Source organism: Mangifera indica, chromosome 11, assembly GCF_011075055.1.
Source record: "Mangifera indica cultivar Alphonso chromosome 11, CATAS_Mindica_2.1, whole genome shotgun sequence".
NCBI lineage: Eukaryota > Viridiplantae > Streptophyta > Magnoliopsida > Sapindales > Anacardiaceae > Mangifera > Mangifera indica.
In genome coordinates, this window is record NC_058147.1 from 12,155,764 (window position 1) to 12,173,682 (window position 17,919).

A 17,919-nucleotide genomic window follows, 5' to 3' on the forward strand; every position below is an offset into this window, starting at 1 on the left:
GTAAGGTGAAATGTTAGTTTCTAAAACCTAATGGGGGTGAAGGTAAAACCTCACATCAATTTTGGGATGAATTTTGCAAATAAATTGAGGGGTATTTTTGTCATTTCATCTAATAAGGGTAAAATAGATATTTTACCCTTATGCAAATAGATATCATCCATATTAACGACTCATGGGTTGGAAAGTGGATTTTCATCTGTCGTGGGGCAGTTTAAGAACGCATCAAAAGTTGGGTGGGAAATAGTCCTTCTCCCTAAGATTAAATGACAAAACAATGTTAAGTTCAAAGGGTTGGATTGGATCTCATAAATGTAATAAATGTTAGATATTGGTCAAACAAAACAAGAACCCCTAATAATTCAAAAAATCTTAGTACGTATTACTAATCAATTATAATTAGTAGCATTATTAAATATCTAATTATCTACAGAGAGAAAGAGAAAGAGATAATTAATTAATATCAATAAATGATGGTCAATTCATCCCATAAATATCAGAATAGATACTTCAAACAACTCACGACAAGCTCACTTTGCGCCAAAGTCACTTTACACTCCATGTGATTTATGAAATAAGTTAAGCTACAACAAAACTTTGTACCAGGAAATTAAAGAAAACACCAACCGCCAAAGCATTAATTTGTAACCGAAAAAAAAAAAAAACCAATTTGGCTTTTAATATATTAATTAGTTCATGGGTGGGTGTTTGGGTTTTCTATGTGTCATAGGTATGATTTTGAGATTAGACTAAAAGTTGGGTCGGAAATAGTCCTTTTTCCCTTAAATATATTACTAATTGTGAATATGCAAAATGAAGTGGCTTATTAATGTATGTAATAGAAAAATTTTGATTCTTGATTAACAGTGAGGTAGTTTACATGTTAAATTTTGATTAATATATTGTTAATTAATAATGAAAATATTTCCTTCATTCCATTGATAACAATTATCTTATCTTGTATTTTGTTGTGATATTTATGTATCAAAATTAAAGTTGAACAAGAACAAATAGTGTTGGTGTATGTATTTATAATTTTTAACTTTTAATCAGTTAGTTCTTCTGTTTTTATCTTGATTTGTATTTCCTAATATAAAATTTATGATAGATAGTTTAATATACAAAAAAATTTATGTATTATTCAATAGTTTAATATACAAAAAAATACAATTTATTCATATTTTTAGATGTATCTAAGACAAGCATCCTTCTGGCATTTTAGTTAAGCTCACCTATGTCTTCATCTCCACAGATATGAAAGTGAAAAAATGAGTTTATTACTTTGGACACACTTATGTCTTTACCTATATAGAAAGTGGAAATATGAGTTTTAGTTTCGGCACGCTCATGTCGTCATTTGTATAAAAAGTAGAAAGATGAGTTATTAGGTTCTCTCATGCCTTCACCTAAGTGGAAAATGAAAAGATAGTTTGCAAACATAAAAGATGAGTTTGCAAACTCAATTAAGCAAACATCACGTTTGCAAACTCATCTTTTCACTTTCTATGCAAGTGAAAGCGTGACAATATTTAAACTGAAAACTCTCTTTTCACTTTTTACATAAGTGAAAGTGTGAATGTACCCAAACTAATGAACTCATCTTTCCACTTTTTTCATATGTGAAAGCAAGGGCGTGAGCAAGCCTAACTAAAATATATATTATTTTTTATTTTATTTGCTTACTTAAGTTTGAGGGGTGTGTTGGAATATATTTCAAATATATTATTTTAGTTATAATATATTTGAATAGATTTCGAATATATTATTTTCTATATTAGAATATAATCCAAATATTTTATTTCCTAAGTTAGCAAATATTCTAAATATATATTTTCCTTTTTTACATTACTGTATATTAATTATATTAATTTTATTCTTTTATATAAGATTTAGGATAGGTATACACTTATGGATTATTCAGATATTTTAATATTCTAATACAATTAATTCATATTTTAACATTTAAATAAATTAAATTAGATAATTTTGGCTTGTTTCTTCTTGTAAGTTGCAGTTTAAATTTGTTTAAGGTTGTGTTACTAACAATAATTTCAACAATTAATTCTTCTATATATTTTTAAAATTTTTTGAATTTTAACCATGTTTAGTATCAATACCATTTCAAGGTCAATGTACGGAGATTTAAAATACACATTATTGTTTTAGTAATTAAACATGAAAAAAAATATGTATAAAAACAAATTTTATTAACTTATTTGTATAATCTAATATAACAATATGCGATTAGATAATGTTAAAATAAGATAAAAAAATAAGCAATCATATTATTCCATTACAAATTGTCACATCAGTTTATAAAAATAAGTGATAATATTTGTTTGTACATGTAGCTTTATTCATTAAATATATTGTTATTTGTAAATATGCAAAGTGAAGTGTTTGTTAATGTATGTGATGAGAAAATTTTAATTCTTGATCAGCAGTGACATAGTTTTTGAAATAAATGGGGAAGAAGACTGAAGCAAAATGGGCATGCATATACATAAAAGCAAGAATCAAAGCATGAAAAGAAACATACATGAGAAGGTTAGAAGATTACCTACTCCTTTGCTTTAGATGTAGGATGATGGAAGGAGTCTCTCACTTAAAAAAATCTCAAAAAAGTGGCACCTCCAAGCCAAAAACACCCAAACCCGAGGGGTAGAGAGAAGGGAAAGGAATGTTGTTTTTGCGATAGAAAGTTTGTTTCGAATGAGCTTAGTTCATCTAAGATAAACTAATGAGCCATTTTTTATGTTGGTGGCTAATTAACAATAATGAAATTATTAATCGGTCCTTTAAATTTTTAATTTAAACTACAATCATGCATGCATATCAATTATATATCTTAGCTACCCTAATTCTGCTTCACAAACATTTTAACTTTTAAAATGTTACTTTTGTACCTATGTAACACTTTACATGATACTAATGTTAAGTATCCTTCGAAAAGTGCTAGCCAATCTCAGATAATATACTCCTTACTCTCAAAACCTTGGTTTATTAGTTTGACTATTTAGGTTCACTATGACATAATCATGAGTCTTTTTTTGAACAATCTAAAATACATATGAAAAATCAACGATTATAATAAACATTTAGCAATGTGTCATAGCCCCTAAACTACAATAAAAAAACACTTTATTGAACCTAATACCTTCAATTGTACATTTCATATAGATAAGATCTTTCCATCATCTAATCTTGATCAATTTTGGGCTCATGGTTCGTCAAAGTCCTTATTTCAATTCTATACAAATCATCAATTGATATGTTCAAAACACTTCATCACAAATATCTTTCGTATAACTTATATTATACTCTAGCTAGAGATTTTGATTTCAAATATTTATCAACATTTTTTTTCGGAACTCAAATATGGGTCAAATCAATAGATATCCTACACCTAATATTTTTCGAGTCAATGGATTTATCTTTATCATTATTCGTCTTCACATACAAATAACACATAACCAACATGGCCTTTTGTCTTGAAACTATTAGTTTGAGTATTCATGAGCATGAGCTTACCTTTCATATTAAGAAGCAAGTTACCAACCTTATTTCAAATCATATTGACAACAACCTAATATAGGTATTCCAATGTTTAGATATGTCAGATTGAAACTCGGTCTTTTGAGTTGCATATTCTAATGTACCTATGATTTTGAACCAAGCTGAAGCAAAGTTGGGTCTTAAACCTTAGAAAGCTACACGTGACTATAGAGTGTGCTCACGAAGTATAGTAACATGTCAAGTATGATTCTAAAGTTTGTCTTGGATGAATGAAGGAAAAAATCTACTAGAATTGAGTTAAAGACAACGAAAGAAAGGTTGGAATGGGAGTGCCTTTCAAGATTGGCGTTGGTAGTATTGATGTGAGCTAGTTTGAGTTTGGATTGTTGTTCTACCCAAGATTGATATCTCACTAGTATAGTGACACTTTGTCTCACCATGTGGATGATTCTTCTTCTTCAATGGCTTTTATGTTCTTCTTTGGTATTGATTCTTTTTCTTCTTAGATGACATTTCTTTTCTTTTTTTTTTTTGGTGTCACTTGATCATGAGTTGATCATTCTAGATGCAAGTTGAGCACAAGTCATCCACCCTTCTCCATAGTGTTTACATTGCTTAAGCCTCCATAGACTTGATATACTTTGCATTATTTTCTTTTTTATTTTAATTTTTTAAATAGTATGATTTGTTTGTGTCTTTTAATTAAAGGAAAAAGTGCTAAAGCGTGTTTAAGAGGGAAAAAAACAAAGTATGACTTGTAAATTGTAGGTGTTTTTTATAATGAATAAAAATCAAAATTATATTTCCTCAAAGATGAAATTCATGCAATGCTTTAATTTTCTTACCTACGTGGCAGAAAATTTAAGAAAAGTATGATTATTTGTTAACAACTGTGTTTACCAATTACCATTAAATATTTGAGAATCGATAATTTTTTTTAACTTTCTTTTTCTCAATTATCTATATTTACACATTGAAAATTTATAAGAAGTTTGCATGATTACATTAAAGGTTGTCTCACTTTGTTTGTTATGTTTCCCTTAAGAAACCAAGAGAAAGTAAAATATTATTCATAATAACTTAAAGGCCAAAAGACTTATTCCCACCTAAGATTTAGTCCATCCTCAAACTCTCACTCACAATGTTTTAAAAATTCAAATGCTCATTCATCATTCAACTTCTATTAAAATTTTCTATTAGAGTTATGGGGTTAAAATATAATTAATCAATAATATAATTTTTATGAAGGACGACCTTTTATCATCCAGATCTGGACAATGAAGCATTGTCCAGATCTGTAAGAAGAGACGAAGGATGGCAAAGCATCATCTTTCATCATGTCTAGACAATGAGACGAAGGACGACGAAGCATCGTCTCTTCGTCTCTTCTTCGTCGCTTCGTCGTTCAGATCTGGACAACGAAGGGTCATTTTTCATTATCCTTTATAGCCAGAGAAGACCTACACTTCTTCTTGATCTCTAGTCGGTTTCCTAAGCCACTAGAGATTAAACCTCAAAAGGGGGAAAGTGAATTTTTAAAGTTTAATCATAGGGGTAAATGTAAGTTTTTTAAACTGAGTGTGGAATGATATAAAGTTTTTAGGTTTTAGATTTTATGGATAAAATAACGATTTTACCCCTGTCTCTAACTAAAAATTTAGATTATAGTTAGCCTATGAATAACTATTTGGATTTTATATCTGCCATTAATATGATTTTGAATTTCGACTAAAACTTTTGTGGAAAATTGTCCTTTTCCTGATTGAATAATGTTGAAATAAAATAAAAGATAAACAATTTAATCATTTAATCACATAACATCACATCATTATATATAAATAAATTAATAAAATTATTTGTACATATAGTTTTATTTATTAAATATAGGGAAAAGGACAATTTTCCACCCAAGTTTCAATCCAAATTCAAAATTATATCCACGATAGATGAAAAACTCAAATATCCACTCATGGGCTAACTATCGTCCAAAATTTTACTTAGAAGCAAAGGTAACATCATTATTTTATCCATAAAACTTAAACCTAAAAAATTTATATCATTTTCACCTCTTAGTTTAGAAAACTCACATTCACTGTCATGATTAAACTTTGAAAAATTCACTTTTTTCCCCCTTTCTAGGTTTCATTTTCGGTGGCTTAGGGAACTGGTAGATGATGGGAAGAAACGAAAGTTTTCTTTGACAAAGGATGACTCTTGTCATCCAGAATGGGAAGACTCAAAAAGAAGGATGATGTTTTATCATTGAGTCTAGATGACTGTACTTCATTGTCCTTTATAGTCAGATCTAGAAGAAAGATGAAAAGCATCGATCGTCAGTCAGAATGATGGTGGCTGGAGAAGGAAACAAACCTTAGAGGTGAAATTTAAACTTTTCAAACTTTGAGGATGGATTGAAATGTTAGTTTTTAAAACCTGGGGGGAAAATGATATCAATTTCAAAGTTTTAAGATTTATAGGTAAAATAATGATTTTACCTTTATCTTTAACTGAAAATTTGGATGGTAGTTAGTTCATGGGTGGGTGTTTGAGTTTTCTATGTGTCATAGGTATGATTTTGAAATTAGGGGGAAATAGTGCTTTTTCCCTTAAATATATTACTAACTGTGAGTTTGCAAAATGCAGTGCCTTATACGTGTAACTGAAAAAGGAATGTTTGACAGTAAAATGTCTTATAGATGTAGTTCATGCTTTGATAAACCCGAATCGACCTGATTTGTTTCAAAAAAAAAGATTTAGAGTTTTTTTTTCAAATGTCCTCTGAAAATGTTTCTTAAAACTTCACTTGTTTCTTCAAAATCATTTTTCAATGTTAGATTTTCATCTTCATCTATTCTTTCTTCAGTTCCCCAAAATCAACACACCAAATCACCACCCAAACACATCTCCACTCTTAAGCACCATTCTCAACTTTATAATTTCCTTCGTGTAAACTGCAGGTCAGGTAACTTTTCTCTTGATGAAGCTTTTGATTCCTTCAATTATATGATTCATATGCACCCAACTCCTGCTATGTCTTCCTTCAGTATTTTGTTTTCTGCACTTGTTAAGAAAAAACATTTTTATCAACTTCTTGTGATGTACACGAGATTCATTTCAGCTGGGTTGTTGCCGGATTTCTTTATTTTGAATATTTTAATTGATTGCTTAAGCAAAATGGCACGCGATTCTGATGGTTTTGTAGTTCTTGGGAGTATTTTTAGGAGGGGTTTTTACCCAAACGCTTTGACTTTTAGCAATCTGATTAATGGTCTTTGTATGGCGGGCAAGATTAAGAAGGCCATTGAATTTTTTAGGAATATGGTTTCGGTTGGTTGTAGACCGGATGTGGTTACAGTTGGGACTTTGATTACTGGGTTGTGTAGAACTGGTAATGTCGCTGTTGCCCTTCAGTTGTTTGAAGAAATGAATAACGGGAATGGTGAATTTGGTGTCATTTGTAAGCCTAATACTGTTTGCTATACTACAATTATTGATGGTCTCTGCAAATATGGGTTAGTAGGCAAGGCAAAGAAACTGTTTTCAGAAATGAAGACCAAGGGCATTAATCCAGACGTGATTACTTACGCCACTCTGATTTATGGTTTGTGTAATACATCTAATTGGGAGGAGGCTAAAACTTTGTTTATAGAGATGTTGGAGGAAGGTGTAAAACCTAACGTGGTGACATTTAACGTGGTAATTGATAAGTTTTGTATCGATGGAAAGATGGACGAAGCCAATGGGTTGTTCCAACTGATGATTAATAGAGGTGTTTGTCCCGACACAATAACTTATAACAGATTTTTGAGTGGTTTTTGCTTGGCAGGTCAAATTGATGATGCTAGAAGGCTATTTGATTCCATGGCAAGTGTGGGGTGTAAGCCTGATGTTTTTAGCTACAATATTTTGATGGAGGGTTTATGCTTGACAAATAAAATTGATGATGCCAAGGAACTTTTAGCCTCAATGTTGAGTATGGGATGCACACCTGATGTAGTTAGCTACAATACTCTGATCAAATGGTATTGGAAGAATCGAAAAATTGATGAAGCCTTGAATCTTTATGAGGAAATGACTTCAGAGGGAGTTAGGCCAAATGTTGTTGCTTATAATACCTTGCTATCTGGGTTTTTTATGAACGGTAATGTCAGACATGCAAAAAAGCTATTTGGTAAGATGCAACTTAGTAATTTGCCTCCCGACTTATATACGTATAGTATTCTTATTGATGGTTATTGCAAAAATGGTTGTGTTTTGGAGGCTGTTGAACTGTTCCATACTTTAATAAATCAAAACATTCAACCTGACATCACAACTTTCAATTGTCTCATTAATGGGTTGTGCAAAACAGGGAGACTCAATATTGCTTGGGAAATGTTCAACAGATTACATAGTAATGGCTTTGTTCCAGATGTTATTACATATAACATTATAATGCATGGATTTTGTACGGAAGGAAAGTTAGAAATGGCAGGTAAATTTTTCTCAGATATGGAGCAAAATGGTGTTGCGCCAGATTTGGTCACTTTCAATACGCTTATGTCTGGTTTCTTGCAGAATAATGAGACTTTAAAAGTGGTGGAACTTCTTCACAAAATGAAAGAGAGAAATGTGAAACCAGATGCATCCACAGGTTCAATAATATTAGATTTACTGGGAAAGCATGAAGATTATCATGAAGTCCTGAATTTGCTACCATCCTTTTCAACCCAAGAACCAACAGGATGTTGATTGTTGAGTAAGTGCATTTCCAGGGGAGTATAGCTTATCAAGAGAGCCCTGGCAAACGCTAAAGTTTCCATGTAATGGTGTGTGTCAACATTGTAGTGGTGATTGTATTTATGTGAATCCATTAATAAAGAAGTCATATAATTGAAGTTATAGATTTTGTCTTCGTCTCTGTTGATTTGGCTTGACTACCAAGTTGCTATATTAGTATACATCTTAGTTTCTGACAGTTGCCTATTTTTGTTTTCAAAGGAAAATACTGACAAAGATGCTCGTAAGGTTGTAGATGGTTTAGCACCTACGGCCACTGATCAAAATGATGCTATTGAGAAATGGTATGAACATGAATGTCTCATCTGAGTACTCTTAGTGCTACTTGTAATAAACATACATAAATATAGTCTCTACATTATTTGTTCGTTTTTACCAATCAATGTTAGTAGGAAACTTTATTTCTTTGGAGAGATGAATCCCCTTTATGAAGTCTCTAGTAAAAAGTTGGTGGTAGCTGATGCTAAGTTGAACTTCGATGATGGTGCTGCCTTCCTGGTAGAAGGGAATATCTCTTGTGATCCATCACTAGAGGGTCCTTGAGAGGTTTGGATACATTTACTTCTCGATTTATTTTTTACGTGGAATAATTATTCTTAATAGTAACTGCCAAACAAGTACACGAAGATTCAAGTCTGGTTAGTGATTAAGAGAGTTGTGGTGCTTTTTGGATATTCTATATGGCAGCCAAATTCTTCTGATTAATTTGGCGATTTTCTTCTGCATCCTTTGATTTCTTTGCTCTTTTTTGTACCTAAGTTCAGTTATCTCAAAAATGGGCTTTTAAAGTTTGCTAGCAGAACGGAGTTTCAAATTGCGAGTGGAAGACTACTGCTATCACACAACACAAATTAGCCTTCTGCTTTAATTCATGCACTGAAAATAGGGTTGGATACTAGCCGAGTTGAGTTTGAGCAAGGCCTAGCGTGTTTTCAGAAGACTGAGTCTTAGGGCCAAGCTTGGTGTAACACGAGTTCAAGTTCGACTCGCTTCTTATTTTTAAAGTTCGTGATCAGTTCGTACTTATCTTAGGTTTGTGTGTACTGACCAAACTTTGCTCAGGTTCATATGGCTCGGCTCGGGCTTGTCTTTGAGGCTTGTGTCAAAATTAGAGTCTCTTCTCAGCATCATCAACAATTAGATTATAAATGTACATGAGGAACTATTAATTATGGTGTCAACAACACTAGTGTGCAACAAATTATACAGTAGTTTCTCACTTTGCAAGATGTTATAAAGTAGCTACTAACTTTTCCCACCAAACACCAAAAATTAAAAAAAAAGAAATTATAAAGTTCACATTTACAAAATGATAAAAGTGCCTTCAATTATTCATATATCCACCAATAGAAAAAGCTGCATTTCACACTAATTATGTTAATGGCAATCATAAAATTTAAGATGCATACAAATCCCTTAAGTGGTGGAGCACTAACTGGAGCATCATCAGAATCTCGACAAAGTGTACTAGCGAAGTAGTAAGGCTAAATCAGAATCCATTCCATCCACTTGAATAACATGATACTCCATAACCTTGAAATGCAATAGAAAATAAAGCGAAAGGAGAGAATAACAGAACGCTATTAAGTAACATAATCCAAATAAACCTATCAAAAAACCAGAAAAAAACATAATCCAATTAAATTAATCTTTGTCCCTATGATTCCAATAGTTCTAAACTACTTCTAATTCATCCAAGTTGGACAATGGAGCTTCTAACATCACTAGTAGCGTATGTTTTTTTTTTTTCTTGGTTGTACTTTTCTCAAATAGAAAAGCTGCGTCTGTACTATGTTAACTCCAATGAACTAAACCAGAACCCTTAGTTTCCATTGTCAGTGAACTATAAGGCATCCACCATTTTTGTTTTTTGGTTTTTCTTCCTCAGTTAAGTGAAGTTTGACAATGCATACCACATTACATTAACAACCATTTATTTCAATACTTTTCTTCTTCGATTTATTTCAAGAGCACAACCATTTAATTATTAAGTTTATACCATTACATTCACAACTTGATTTATTTCAGCAGCACAACCATTTAATCATTAAGTTTTATTAATAAAGCTTGTAAACTCGCTTCGAATCTAACCGTAATTGAAAATATGGAAGTGGTATTGTTAAAGAAGCTGGTGCAATTTTAGGAGTTCTTTTCTAAATTATGAGGTTTTTTATAATTTCCATGTAGGGAACCTCATTGAAATTTTACCATGTGAAATGATTATAGGGTATATAATGTGTTATGTGTGGGGCCTATATATTTTACATTTTGTACTGCATGGAGGTATGGATATTTTTTATGTTGGGGGGGGGGGGGGGGGGGGTGGTGGGGTGTTTGTAATTATAGTTTATACATGTCAAAACACACAAATATGTGAGAAGTCTCGGGTGGAATGAAATTTTTTACCGATTTATTTTTTTTATTTTGAAATAATTCATTTATTAAATTATGCAATCAGGGTTGATTAAAATTAAAATTTGGTTATTTAACTATAACAATGGACACATATAGCTATGAAAATTAGTTACATAAAGAAAAGCAATACCAACCCTTTGGAGAAATGTTGAGGTTTAACAGTAACAACGACACCTAATTTGAGTTGTGTTTTTGAGAGAGAGCCAGACACTGAGGTTATGGTTGGTTTTTAGACTATGTTACTTTTTTATGTTTTAATTTATTTTTCATGTATCAGAAACAAAGTTCAGTTAGACACTACAGACATTTGTTGGTTGTTTCAGTGCAATTTTTGGCTCAAATTGCACTAATTTGGTGCGATTTTAGTTTAAATTACACAAAATCAATATGAATTCAATGGAGGATCATACAGATCAAAATGATTTTACTAAAAGACAAAGGAAACAAATCCATCAAAGGATAACCAAATTAAAGTTGCTGCATTATGAAACAACCACATGCATGGGCATGGCTCTCATTCTTATTTCTTATTAATTGGGTCCAATGTCAAGATTGGCAAGTTGCTGTATGTTCATGGGATAAACGTTGCTTAAGTCGCCCAAGAAGGCCTTCTTTCCAAATAAAATGTTGACAGCTTCTGTTGGATGAAATGCATCCCAAAACACATACTGATCTCTGTTTGGACATGGTGTTTGGAATGGAAGACACGTAATTTGTCCTCTGTTTCGCCCGATCTCACAACATCCTCGATCTATAACACTAAACCCTGTGTGTATAAAATAGTTCAAACTAGTGAGGAAGACGTAAATTTGTATCACTATTTTAAATAGCTGAAGAAAATACAAAAGAAAACAAGAAAAAGTAATTTTGTATATTTAAAATGGGTATACACAATTTTATTGAATGATAAAATATTAAGTATAGAAGTAGTGTATGCATACCATAGGATCTGTAGTTGACTAACAGATCTTCAAACATTCTAGTGATATCGATGTAAATGAATTTTGAACCTGGAAGATTGGCATTAAGATTGTTGATCATCATCTTCACATTTGAATTGAAAGGTAAAACAAGCTGGTTAACTTCTTCTGAGCAGGTATCAAGCTGGTTTTGAGCCAAGATGCTTGGCATGCAGCCCATTCTTCCTAATACAGCCAGTACAAATTTCCGAGCGTCCAGATTGTACAGGCTGTGTATTTATCATGCACATAATTAGATTAAAAAATTCGTCAGTTTAACTAATAAGTTAATCTCAGTTGGGTACTATATATAGTTGAATCAAAATCAATCAAAAAAACATGATATAGATTGGTAAAAGTTTTAAAAGGAAAGATTTGTGGTGTGTAAACAAGGTTAAGAGATCTTACAGTGAGTTGCCGGGTGTATTGTTCAACCAAAAGATCAGCATATTGTTGAGCATTATATTCATTCTTGGTATTGTAATTTGGCATGAGATAGTTGTTCAAGTAGTCATTGCTCCCCATCCCTACAAAGAATATAGATCTTGCGATAGCCTTGGACAAATCAGTTGCCCCAAGATTACCAGTAATTTGATCCAGAGTATTTTGGAAGTTCCTTATTTGTTGACTAAACGGTATACGACCCACCTGATCAAACATTATACAGACAAACTCTTTATAAAAATTTAACTCCTCTATTATCTGCATATGAATTCTTCCTGATAAATGAAGTTTTCTTACGAAGTTTCTTCCGGTGATGTCAAGGATGCCGGCGGTTGCAGAAGCATAGTTGACTCCATGAAGAACTTGATCCCCAGAAGCTTCAGAGTATGCAGGGATCAAGGGAAGCCCTAGCTCCACAGCTGAATAAATGCATAACACATCAATTAAAACAAATGAGGTTATTATTATAATTAATCCTAGTTACTAAGAGGAAAATACCTTTAAATTGGTAATTAGTAAGAGATGATGAAGACATTTAATTTTGCCATTAAGAGCATGTCAAACTGAACTCCTCGTGATTTAGTCAGAATGTGAAAATAGATAAGATTAAATGACACAACAATGTTAGGTTAAAAGGGGTTGGATTGGATCTCATAAATGTAACAAATGTTGGATATTGGTCAAACAAAACAAGAATTCTCTAATAATTCAAAAAATCTTAGTACGTATTACTAATAAATTATAATTAGTAGCATTACTAAATATCTAATTATCTGAAGAGAGAAAGAGAAAGAGATAATTAATTAATATCAATAAATGATAGTCGATTCATCCCATAAATATCAAAATAGATACTTCAAACAACTCACTAGAGGGTCCTTCAGAGGTTTCGATACATTTACTTCTCTTGAGCAGGGCCCAACTCTTTTTCAGAAGATTGAGCCTCAAGCTCGGCTCGGGCTCGCCAAGCGCGGTGGAACATGAGTTTAAGTTTGGCTCACTTCTTAATTTTAAGTTTGTGATTGGCTCATACTTATCTTGAGTTCGTGTCTACTAACCAAACTTTGCTCAAGTTCACATGACTCGGCTTCGGGCTCGTCTTTTAGGCTCATGTCAAAACTAGAGTTCTCCCTTCTCAACATTATCAACAATTAGAGTATAAATGTACATGAGGAACTATTAATTATGGTGTCAACAATACTAGTGTGCAACAAATTATAAAGTAGTTTCTCACTTTGCATGATGTTATAAAGTAGTTACTAACTTTTCCCACCAAACACCAAAAAGAAAAATAAAAAAGAAATTATAAAGTTCACATTTACAAAATGATAAAAGTGCCTTCAATTATTCATATATCGACCAATAGAAAAGGCTGCATTTCACACTAATTATGTTAATAGCAATCATACAAATCCCTTAAGTGTGGTGGAGCACTAACTGGAGAACCATCAGAATCTCGACAAAGTATACTAGCAAAGTAGCAAGGTTAAATCAAAATCCATCCACTTGAATCACATGATACTCAATAACCCTAAAATGCAATAGAAAATAAAGAGAAAGAAGAGATTAACTAATCGTTATTAAAATGTATATAACACCTTAAAAGTAACATAATCCAAATAAACCTATCAAAAAAATAAAAATAAAGGGTAAACCAATTAAATTAGCATTAAATAGTATTCCTTTCATGAAGAGCAATATTATATGTACATAATTTTTATACACAATTTAGATACATAGATGGTATATCATTATGTGATTGGATATTATTTTATTTTTAATTCAAAATCATCATATCATATATTAATACATTATCTATGCATATAAATTATATACAAAAAAATGTATACATATAGTATTATTGTTTCAGAAAATCACAAAATTATGTATACACTTCTGTATTATTTCTTTATATAAGATTTATGATAGGTATACACTTATGTATTATTCAAATATTTTAATATTCTAATATACAATTAATTCATATTTTAACATTTATAATAAATTAAATTAGATAATTTTGGCTTGTTTCTTCTTGTAAGTTGTAGTTTAAATTGTTTAAGGATGTGTTACTAACAATATTTTCAACAATTAATTCTTCTATATATTTTTAAAATTTTTTGAATTTTAACCATGTTTAGCATCAATACCATTTCAAGGTCAATGTACGAAGATTTAAAATACACATTATTGTTTTAGTAATTAAACATGAAAAATAATATTTATAAAAACAAATTTTATTAACTTATTTGTACAATCTAATATAACAATATGTAATTAGATAATGTTAAAATAAGATAAAAAAATAAACAATCATATTATTCAATTACAAATTATCACATCAGTTTATAAAAATAAGTTGATAATTTTTGTTTGTACATGTAACTTTATTCATTAAATATATTGTTATTTGTAAATATGCAAAGTGAAGTGTTTGTTAATGTAGGTGATGAGAAAATTTTAATTCTTGATCAGCAGTGACATAGTTTTTGAAATAAATGGGGAAGAAGAATGAAGCAAAATGGGCATGCATATACATAAAAGCAAGAATCAAAGCATGAAAAGAAACATACATGAGAAGGTTAGAAGATTACCTACTCCTTTGCTTTAGATGTAGGATGATGGAAGGAGTCTCTCACTTTAAAAAATCTCAAAAAAGTTGCACCGCTAAGCCAAAAACACCCAAACCCAAGGGGTAGAGAGAAGGGAAAGGAATGTTGTTTTTGTGATAAAAAGTTTGTTTCAAACGAGCTTAGTTCATCTAAGATAAACTAATGAGCCATTTTTATGTTGGTGGCTAATTAACAATAATGAAATTATTAATCGGTCCTTTAAATTTTTAATTTAAACTACAATCATGCATGCATATCAATTATATATCTTAGCTACCCTAATTCTGCTTCACAAACATTTTAACTTTTAAAACGTTACTTTTGTACCTATGTAACACTTTATATGATACTAATGTTAAGTATCCTTCGAAAGGTGCTAGCCAATCTCAGATAATATACTCCTTACTCTCAAAAGCTTGGTTTATTAGTTTGACCCTTTAGGTTCACTATGACATAATCATGAGTCTTTTTTTAAACAATCTGAAATGCATATGAAAACTCAACGATTATGATAAACATTTAGCAATGTGTCATAGCCCCTAAACTACGATGAAAAAACACTTTATTGAACCTAATACCTTCAATCATACATTTCATGTAGATAAGATCTTTCCATCATCTAATCTTGATCAATTTCAAGCTCATGGTTCGTCAAAGTCCTAATTTCAATTCTATACAAATCATCAATTGGTATGTTCAAAACACTTCATCACAAATATCTTTCGTATAATTTATATTTTACTCTGGCTAGAGATTTTGATTTCAAATATTTATCAACATTTTTTTCGGAACTCAAATATGGGTCAAATCAACAGATATCCTAAACCTAATATTTTTCGAGTCAATGGATTCTATCTTTATCATCATTCATCTTCACATACAAACAACGCATAACCAACATGGTCTTTCGTCTTGAAACTATTAGTTTAAGTATTCATGAGCATGAGCTTACCTTTCATATCAAGAAGCAAGTTACCAACCTTATTTCAAATCATATTGACAACAACCTAATATAGGTATTCCAATGTTTAGATATGTCAGATTGGAACTCAGTCTTTTGAGTTGCATATTCTAATGTACCTATGATTTTGAACCAAGTTGAAGCAAAGTTGGGTCTTAAACCTTAGAAAGCTACACGTGACTATAAAGTGTGCTCACTAAGTATAGTAACATGTCAAGTATGATTCTAAAGTTTGTCTTGGATGAATGAAGGAAACAATCTACTAGAATTGAGTTAAAGACAACGAAAGAAAGGTTGGAATGGGGAGTGCCTTTCGAGATTGGCGTTGGTAGTATTGAGACCATGGTCTCTCATAGTTTAGGGTGGATGTGATGTAAGCTAGTTTGAGTTTGGATTGTTGTTCTACCCAAGATTGATATCTCACTAGTATAGTGACACTTTATCTCACCATGTGGATGATTCTTCTTCTTCAATGGCTTTTTATGTTCTTCTTCGGTATTTATTCTTTTTCTTCTTTGATGACATTTCTTTTCTTTTTTTTTTTTTGGCGTCACTTGATCATGAGTTGACCATTCTAGATGCAAGTTGAGCACAAGTCATCCACCCTTCTCCATAGTGTTTACATTGCTTAAGCCTCCATAGACTTGATATACTTTGCATTATTTTCTTTTTTATTTTAATTTTTTAAATAGTATGATTTGTTTGTGTCTTTTAATTAAAGGAAAAAGTGCTAAAGCGTGTTTAAGAGGGAAAAAAACAAAGTATGACTTGTAAATTGTAGGTGTTTTTTATAATGAATAAAAATCAAAATTATATTTCCTCAAAGATGAAATTCATGCAATGCTTTAATTTTCTTACCAACGTGGCAGAAAATTTAAGAAAAGTATGATTATTTGTTAACAACTGTGCTTACCAATTACCATTAAATATTTGAGAATCGATAATTTTTTTTAACTTTCTTTTTCTCAATTATTTATATTTACACATTGAAAATTTATTAGAAGTTTGCATGATTACATTAAAGGTTGTCTCACTTTGTTTGTTCTGTTTCCCTTAAGAAACTGAGAGAAAGTAAAATATTAGTCATAATAAATTAAAGGCCAAAAGACTTATTCCCACCTAAGATTTAGTCCATCCTCAAACTCTCACTCACAACGTTTTAAAAATTCAAATACTCATTCATCATTCAACTTCTATTAAAATTTTTTATTAGAGTTATAAGGTTAAAATATAATTAATCAATAATATAATTTTTATGAAGGACGACCTTTTATCATCCAAATCTGGACAATAAAGCATCGTCCAGATTTATAAGAAAAGACGAAGGATGACAAAGCATCATCTTTCATCATGTCTAGACAACGAGACGAAGGACAACGAAGCATCATCCTTCATCTCTTCTTACAGATCTAAACGACGCTTCATCATTCAGATCTGGACAACGAAGGGTTGTTTTTCATTATCCTTTATAGCCAGAGAAGACGTACACTTCTTCTTGATCTCCAGTCGGTTTCCTGAGCCACTAGAGATTAAACCTCAAAAGGGGGAAAAGTGAATTTTTTAAAGTTTAATCATGGGGGTAAATGTGAGTTTTTTAAATTGAGGGTGGAATGATATAAAGTTTTTAGGTTTTAGGATTATGGATAAAAAAACGATTTTACCCTTGTCTCTAACTAAAAATTTAGATTACAGTTAGCCTATGAATAGCTATTTGCATTTTATATCTGTCATTAATATGATTTTGAATTTTGACTAAAACTTTGGTGGAAAATTGTCCTTTTCTTGATTGAATAATGTTGAAATAAAATAAAAAATAAACAATTTAATCATTTAATCACATAACATCACAACATTATATATAAATAAATTAATAAAATTATTTGTACATAGAGTTTTATTTATTAAATATAGGGAAAAGGACAATTTTCCACCCAAGTTTCAGTCCAAATTCAAAATTATATCCACGATAGATGAAAAACTTAAACATCCACTCATGGGCTAACAATCGTCCAAATTTTTACTTAGAAGTAAGGGTAAAATCATTATTTTACCCATAAACCCTAAAACCTAAAAATTTTATATCATTTTCACCCCTTAGTTTAGAAAACTCACATTCACCCGTCATAATTAAACTTCAAAAAATTCACTTTTTCCCCCTTTCCAGGTTTCATTTTCGATGGCTTAGGGAACTAGTAGATGATGGGAAGAAACGAAAGTTTTCTTTGACAAAGGATGA

The 17,919-nt window shown here is 31.1% G+C and overlaps 2 protein-coding genes across 2 annotated transcripts; one reads left to right on the forward strand and one right to left on the reverse strand.

The window, feature by feature from the left end:
* The first annotated feature begins 6,352 nt into the window (after nucleotides 1–6,352).
* Nucleotides 6,353–8,394, forward strand: LOC123230091 (pentatricopeptide repeat-containing protein At1g12300, mitochondrial-like). Its single transcript, XM_044656207.1, has 3 exons — nucleotides 6,353–7,684; nucleotides 7,865–7,987; nucleotides 8,071–8,394. Exons 1-3 carry the CDS (start codon nucleotides 6,517–6,519, stop codon nucleotides 8,073–8,075), a joined length of 1,296 nt encoding a protein of 431 aa, XP_044512142.1. The 5' UTR covers nucleotides 6,353–6,516; the 3' UTR covers nucleotides 8,076–8,394.
* A 2,705-nt stretch (nucleotides 8,395–11,099) lies between these two features.
* On the reverse strand, nucleotides 11,100–12,645 carry LOC123228739 (GDSL esterase/lipase At1g71691-like). The gene is made up of 5 exons (XM_044654202.1): nucleotides 12,609–12,645; nucleotides 12,408–12,529; nucleotides 12,085–12,314; nucleotides 11,649–11,896; nucleotides 11,100–11,473 (listed from the first exon to the last, which is right to left on the reverse strand). The coding sequence occupies exons 1-5, from the start codon at nucleotides 12,643–12,645 to the stop codon at nucleotides 11,238–11,240; spliced, it is 873 nt and encodes a 290-aa protein (XP_044510137.1). The 3' UTR covers nucleotides 11,100–11,237.
* Nucleotides 12,646–17,919: the final 5,274 nt, after the last annotated feature.